The following is an 8,258-nucleotide window of genomic DNA, read 5'->3' as shown; positions in this document are numbered from 1 at the left end:
GCGAAATTAGCAATTTTATTTAAATTTTAAAAAATCTTGATTTTATTATAATTAAAGAAAAAGAAAGATCACTAATTGTAGTAGAAATTAATGCCAAAGAAAAACGTTTTCTTAAAATACTAAAAAAAAAATTAACAAAGACGTTTGATTATTTTTAATTAAAATAAGCATTAATTATATGCTGGAAATTCTTTAATGTAATGAAATTAGAAAAGTTAAGTAGTTACTGTTTTTAATTATATATTTAAAATTCTAATAGATAAATTAAAAATAAAATTCCTACATTGTTCAAAAGTTTCAAATTTACAAATAATAATAATAATTATTATAACCAGTTTATAAAGAATAATTTATTAAATAATCGATAAAATATTCTTTACAAAATATGACGATTTAAAAAAAATACTATTATAAAAGTTATAATGTTTTAAAAAAAAATAATTGTTCTAGTTACATAAATATAAGAATTTTTGAATAATTATAAAAAAAGTTATACTCACAATGTAGTTGAATTCTTAATATAATATAGGAAAAATGCTTTTGAAATAATTATTTGGTTTATTTTGGGTGTGTGAAATTTTCCCAAAACCCTGAAATAATAATTTTCGAAAATTGTTTTCTATATTTTTTTTATAATAAAACTTTTTTAGTTTTCATTATTATATATCTATTTTTTAAATTTAATTTTCTGCATTATAATAATAAACTTATTTGATAAATAACTTAATTATATCTTTATAAATATATTAACTAAACTAATTAATAATTAATAACTGATTTAATTAAGTAAACAAGCATCAGTTCAAATTTTCGCGGTGAATGAGAAAAGCCAATAAGCATAATCCATGTGTGAATGCGCCTTTAGGTTGTAGGCAATCATAAAGGCGCATTCACTACTGAGTCACGTTTGTTACAAGCATTCTGATTGGCTGTTTATTGTTTGTATATTCATAATCAGCTGACAAATGACAGATGACATGTAGCAGAACACAGAAGACAAATGAAGAGAGTCCTGTCAAGACGTGTGTTGATATTGTCTCATTGTTGTCCTATTTTTAAGTAAATTATATTATTTATTAAACTGTAATTTAAAAAAAAAATCTATACAATTAATTCAATGGTTAATCAAGTAATTATTCCTCAATCGAAATATGAATTATTAATCGACATACAAAAGTAAGTACACACAATAATATTGATTTGATACACTTTTTTTTGTTATTATTATTATTAATTTATCCGTGTCACTTATAAATAAGAATAGATGACATAAAAATTGATTGATCTGGATAAAAAAAAAGGTATTCAAGCATATTCAAGTGACGCAAATTGTTTATCTTGGTTCATTGGAAAATTATCTGTTTTGTAAATGAATAACATAAATATTTTCTCTCTAAATAAACATTTTGTTTTTTTTTCTATAAGTATAGTCAAGGTTAGAGTAGTTTTTTTTGTTCTTGTTTTTACTAGTATCTTTTGTGTCTGATAAAATTATCTATTGTTTATAGACCTCGTTTGAGCAAGCAGGTTCTTTGTCTTGCCCTAACCTTTTCAACAGTTGGGGCATTATTCATAACTCGCACCTGGGTAGGACTGTCAACTGCTAGATCAACGAGGGAATTTGTTGTTGGGGAGAAAATTGAAAATGCCCAGATTACTGCGTGGTTACATCGGTCACGGCTGTACGCCGAGTCGACGAAGGAGAACAAGAATTCGTCCAGGAATGCAATCGTTAAATCAACCGATGATTATGCCAAAGATCCCACAGGGTAATTAAATATTACATTTTCGTAAACTATTTTGCACACTCATCTACTAAAACCTACTATTTACTACTTTTTTTTACAATTTGCTACTATTTGGATACTTTTTTATTAATAATAAATATTTTCATAAATAATAATAATTTTTCAATGGATTTCAATCATTTTTTAAAATTTTAATAAAATTCTACCAGAAAATTCAATTATCTTCATAAAAAGTAAAATTCTTTTGAAGATATCAATTATTTTTTTTAATAATAAAATTCTTAGGAGGATTTCAATTATTTTTATAAATAACATAATTCTTCGCTGGAATTCAATTATTTTTTCAAATAATAAAATTTTTCACGAGTATTCAATTATTCTTAATGCAATTTCAATAAAATTTCTTAAAAGAATTGAATGATTGTTAAATAATTTTAATAAAACGGTCGCAAGAATTTATTTACTTTTATAAATAACAAAATTTTTGTGCCTTTTAAATTCCATTATTTTTTAATACAATTTTACGAAAAATTCTCAAAAGAATTGAATTATTTAAAAAATTTTCTATATTTTTCGTAAAAATTCAATTCTTTTTAAAACCTTTAATAAAATTCTCCCTAAGAATTCAATTATTTTGAAAAATTTTGATAAAACTCATCTTAAAAATCTAATTATTTATTTAATAACAAAATTGTTAAAATGAATTCAATTATTTTTATAAATAACATAATTCTTCGCTGAAATTCAATTATTTTCTCAAATAATAAAATTTTTCACGAGTATTCAATTATTTTCAATGAAATTTTCATAAAATTTCTTAAAAGAATTGAATGATTGTTAAATAATTTTAATAAAATGGTCGCAAGAATTTATTTATTTTTATAAATAATACAATTTTTGTGCAATTTAAATTCCATTATTTTTTAATACAATTTTACGAAAGATTCTCAAAAGAATTCAATTATTTTAAAATTTTTAAAATAACAAAAAATTATTAACATGAATTCAATTATTTTTATAAACAACATAATTCTTAGCTAAAATTCAATTATTTTCAGAATGTTTAATAAAATTTTGCAATAATATCTTTTTTTCAAAAATTTTGATAAAATTCTTCTTAAAAATTCAATTATTTTCATAAATAATTGAATTGTTCTCAAAATTTTAATTAATTTTCAAAGATTTTAATAAAATTCTTCTCAAGAATTCAATTATTTTCATAAATATCAAAATTCTTCTCAGAAATTGAATTATTTGTTAGAAAATTGATAAATTGTTTTCTTTAATTCTTTACAATTACTCAATTATTTAAAAAGAATTAAATACAATTCTTCGCAAGAATGCAATTATTTTCAAAAATTTTCCATAACTTTTTTTTATAAAAATACAATTGTTTTCATTAATTAATTTCCTAAGATTTTAATGAAATTCTTCGTAAGAATTCAATTATTTTCATAAATATCAAAATTCTTCTTAGAAAATTATTAGAAAAAAATTAATTCTTCGCAAGAATTTAATTATTTTTATAAATAATTGAATTACTCTAAAGAAAATAATTGAATTTTTCAAAAATTTAGAATAAAAGTTCTCAGCAGGATTTGAATAAAAATAAATATTTTTTTGATAGAAATCAAGAAACAGTCAGGGAAATACTAAATCAAATTTTTGTGAATCGATTAAACCAATTAATTAAAATTAATTTTCAAAATAGGTACTACCTGACAATTTTCATTTTTAAAAATATTAATTACCTTTTCTTTCTTATTTTATTTATTTTATGTTTTATTTTCTTTATCTTTTATATTTTACTTCCATTTTTTCATTTTGTTATTTCTTTTTAATATTTTTGCAAATTTCTTTTCAATTTTTTTTGTTTTGTTTATTTAACAAGTGAAATAAGTGTTTCATTTATCACTCTTCCTATAATCGATCAAAAAAATATAAACAATTTTATTTAACTCGATTTTATTTTTGATTTACAGGAAAAAGTTGGTCTGCTATTACTCCATATCAGAAAAAATGATGAACACGACGGAAGAACTCATTCCGTCGCACGTTGACCCTCATATTTGTACGCATATTATCGTGGGTTTTGCAAGCGTGGTAAATTGCACTTTAAATTTAGGCAATTACTTATGGGTTTATCGTGAAATTGCCAATCTTCGAATTAAAGAGCCAAAACTCAAGGTGATGATAAGTGCAGGCGGAATAAATGAGGTGAATTCTGGATTTCCACAAATGGTCAGAACACACGCAAATAGAAAAATGTAATAATTCTTTTAACTATCTTTAACATTTCTTTTTATTTGAGAATTAAAATACGAATTATATCAAAATTGTTATTTATCGATTACAATGTCTTTATTTAGATAATTATGAATAGAAGTAAACAGTTGATAATTTTTAATGGAAATATTATTTTCAATATAATGGAAATATTATTATATATTCTATTAATAATTAACTCTTGATAAATCAATAATACTTCTGTTTAAATTATTTTTCAGTTTTATCAGATCAGTATTAAATATAACAAAGACATTGGAACTCGATGGACTTGATATCGATTGGGAATTTCCAGCATGGAATGGAGCGAATAGTCGGGAAAAAATATTTTTTGTTCAACTTCTTCAGGAGTTGAGAAAGGAATTTAGTCGCAGTGATCAGAAATTACTACTTTCTGCTGCTGTCGCAGCTCCAGATTCCATTATTGATCAAAGTTATAATATTCCAGAAATAGCCAAGTAAGTGAGAACAATATTATTAATAATTAATTAATGAATTACATTAACAATTCATTTATTAATTAATTTTATTTTATATTCACTGTACATATTTTATGCCCTTCTGCTTTGATCGCATTAATTAATTTATTAATTAAAAATATATTATTAATCGTTGTATTCAATTTCTTTTTTTCCTTCTATATTTCAACGTCAATTTCTCACGTGTAACATTTTCTACTTTTGTTAATGAATAAATATTAATATTTGTTAATTAATAAAATTTAATTTTTATTAATTCTCCTTACAGATACGTTGACTTTGTGAATTTAATGTCATACGATTATCATTCCTATGTGTGGTATTATCCATTAACGGGTTTAAATTCACCATTATTTCCACGTTCAACGGAAAAGGGATTTTTGGCGAGTTTAAATGTTAATTATTCCACAAATTATTGGATAATGAAGGGCATGCCAAAGGAGAAAATTATTATTGGCATTCCAACTTATGGACATTCCTATAAACTCACTAATCCAAGGAATCATGATGTGGAAGCGCCGGCAAAGGGAATTGGTTCACTTGGCGACGATAGTTTTGTGCCATATTACACGGTTTGTCAATTTCTTCAGGGAGGTGCAAATTTTAAATTTCTCAACGACAGTCTCGTGCCGTACGCTTATAAAAATGACGAGTGGATATCGTACGATAATATTGACAGCGTAATTCAAAAAGTGAGTATTTCATCTTATTTTAATTTTCAATTATTACACAGGGTTGTCACAAAAATTTAATTTTGTTCTCCCTGATTTCCAGATAAAATTTTAATTAATTCCCTGACCCTAAAGAATATTCTGATTCACTCTAGAAATTATTAGCTACTCAAAAAAAAAAAAAAATGTTCTATTACATTTATTTACAAATTTCTTTAAATGAAAATTATTCGAAAACATCAATAACTTTTTTTTTAAATAAATATTTAATTATTATTTTTCCGTAGGAATTAAAAATAATTTTTGAAAAAGTTCTTCTATGAAAATTTTTAAATTCACTTGTTTAAAATTCAATTATTCGGAAATTCTTCAATTAAATATACATTAGAAAATAAAATAATAATTTTAAAAAATTTCGATTAAGCTTTTTGAAAAAAAATTAGTTCCATAGAATTTTTAATTCAAAATATAAAAAATTCAAATTTTCAAAGATTTTAATTTGAAACCTTTACAAAATTCAATTATTTATAAAAATTCACGATATGTTTTTAATATTCAATTTTTATTTAAAATTGTAACTAAAATTCATTTCTAAATCAACTTTTATTAAAAAATTCTACGAGAATTCAATTATTTAAATACAAAAACAAATAATTTATTGAATAATTGAATGTTTCTTTAAATTGAATTCTCATAAAGAATTTTATCAACAAATTTTAAAATAATTAAATTCTTTTGACGAATTTTAATACAATTTTTAAGATAAATTTGCATTTTTCAAGAAATTTGATTAAAATTGTATTAAAAATAATTGAAATTCTGCGATGAGTTTTAATATTTATAAAAATAATTGAATTCCTAGAAAGAAGGTTATTATTTATGAAAATAATTAAAATTTGTCTTAAATAATTAAATTCTTTTGGAAAACTTTATTAAAATAGTAGATATTACAAATCATTAAATTGAGGAAAATTTTAGGAAATAATTGAATTTTTGATAAGAATTTTATTAAAATTTAAAAAAAAAATTGAATTTCGGATAAGAATTTTATTAAAATTTTGAAAAAATTGAATTTTGGAGCAGAATTTTATTAAGTTTGAAAATAATTAGGATATTTAAGAAAATTAAAAATTTATAGGATCATAATTGAATTACCGCGAAAGCTTCTATTATACTTTTGAAAATAATTGAATTTCTGTAATCATTTGTAACTTTCATCCAAAATTCAATAAATTTTAGTGTTTTTAATTAAAATTCATTTTTAAAACAATATTTACTTGAAAATTTTACATGAATTCAATTATTTGAATCCAAAAATAAATAATTTATTGAATAATTGAATGTTTCTTAAAATTCAATTCTCATAAAGAATTTTATCAACAAATTCTTAAATAATTGAATTCTTTCCACGAATTTTAATTAAAAATTTTTAAATAATTGAATTCTATTGGGAAAATTTTATTAAAATAGTATTAAAAATAATTGAATTTTTTAGAAAAATTGTATTATTTTTAAAAAGAATTGAATTCTTGTTAAGAATTTTATTGAAATTTTATCAAAATTAATTCAATTCTTGCGAAAAATTTTAATATTTACGAAAATAATTGATTTATAAAGAAATTTTTAAACATTTTCAAAAATAATTCAATTCTTTTTATGAATTTTATTAAAAAATTGGTTTGGAAATAATTATTTATGAAAATAATTGAATTTTTTCAAACAATTTTATTATTTTGGAAATTGATAGAAATTTCTTTCTATAAATTTTATTAACAAATTGTAATTAAAATAATTGAATTTTAGTGAAAAAATTTAATTATTTATGAAAATAATTAAATTCTTGTGAAGAATTTTATTAAAATTGTATCAAAAGAATTCAATTCCTGCAAAAAAATTTAATATTTATGAAAATAATTAAATGTTTGGGTTTAATTTTATTAAATTTTTTTTAAAATAATTGAATTCTTTTGGAAAATTTTATTAAAATAGTAAATATTGAAAAGCATTTAATTCAGGAAAATTTTGGAAAATAATTGAAATTTTGCCAAGAATTTTATTAAAATTTTTGAAAATAATTGAATTTCGGACAAAAATTTTATTATTTATAAAGATAATAAATTAAAATTTTAAGGAGAATTTTTTAAAATTTTATATCATAATTGAATTTCTGCGATGAATTTTATTACTTTTGAATAATTGAACTTCTGCAATCATTTAGAACTTCTCCAAAATTCAATTTTTTTTAAAAATGTTTTTAAGTATAATTCTTCTATAAATCTATTATTTTGAATAATTAATTAAATATATATTAAAATAATTTAACTAATTTCGGAAGAATTTTAATTATTAAAATTTTTCAAAAATCTAAATTCTAAAAATTTTTAAATTAAATTCATTCAAAATTGAAATTTTATAAAATTTCAATTTTTGAAACCTTTTGAAATTGATCTATTTATGAAAATTATAAAAGCTTACTCTTCTATAATTAAATTAATTTTGAATCATTTAAGTAAAATTATTCATTGAATAATTTGTAATTAATAATTCGATAATAGTTCTTCAAGAATTTCTTTAAAAAGAAATTATTGTCAGAAATAGTAAAAAAAAAATGAAAACATTAAATACTCTTTCTTTAGTTTGTTAATAAAAATATTTTCCTTTTTCTCCTTCAGGCAAAATGGATTAAGTCAAATGACTTCGGAGGTGCCATGATTTTATCATTAAACTGTGACGATTGGAATTCGACGTGTTCGAGAAGTGAAACATTTCCTTTAATTCGAGCAATTAAACTTGCTCTGAATTGAAAAAAAAAATTAGTTCAATTTATATTTATATAATAACAATTATTAACAATAGACTGTGATTTAACTTCTATTGCAGTTATAACAATCCGTATGAAAATTCAATTTATCAATTTATTAAAATAGAAACAATATTTTCAATTTTCTCCAATTTTTTTCTTACGGTACAAAAAATTAATTTATTGATCTAGAACATTCCATTTTCGATTAAAATAATCATTTTTCTTAATAATTCATTATCAAAATTAATGATTATTAAAATCAATTTTTTCT

General features: G+C 20.7%; 1 protein-coding gene across 1 annotated transcript; it reads left to right on the top strand.

Moving 5' to 3' along the window:
* Positions 1-990: 990 nt before the first annotated feature.
* On the top strand, positions 991-8,180 carry LOC122498588 (chitinase-3-like protein 2). The gene is made up of 6 exons (XM_043606388.1): positions 991-1,176; positions 1,509-1,769; positions 3,731-4,015; positions 4,256-4,492; positions 4,782-5,205; positions 7,857-8,180. The coding sequence occupies exons 1-6, from the start codon at positions 1,118-1,120 to the stop codon at positions 7,986-7,988; spliced, it is 1,398 nt and encodes a 465-aa protein (XP_043462323.1). The 5' UTR covers positions 991-1,117; the 3' UTR covers positions 7,989-8,180.
* Positions 8,181-8,258: the final 78 nt, after the last annotated feature.

This window comes from Leptopilina heterotoma, unplaced genomic scaffold (assembly GCF_015476425.1).
Source record: "Leptopilina heterotoma isolate Lh14 unplaced genomic scaffold, ASM1547642v1 Lhet_152, whole genome shotgun sequence".
Classification (NCBI taxonomy): Eukaryota; Metazoa; Arthropoda; class Insecta; order Hymenoptera; family Figitidae; genus Leptopilina; species Leptopilina heterotoma.
This window is presented reverse-complemented; position numbering and strand designations above follow the sequence as displayed.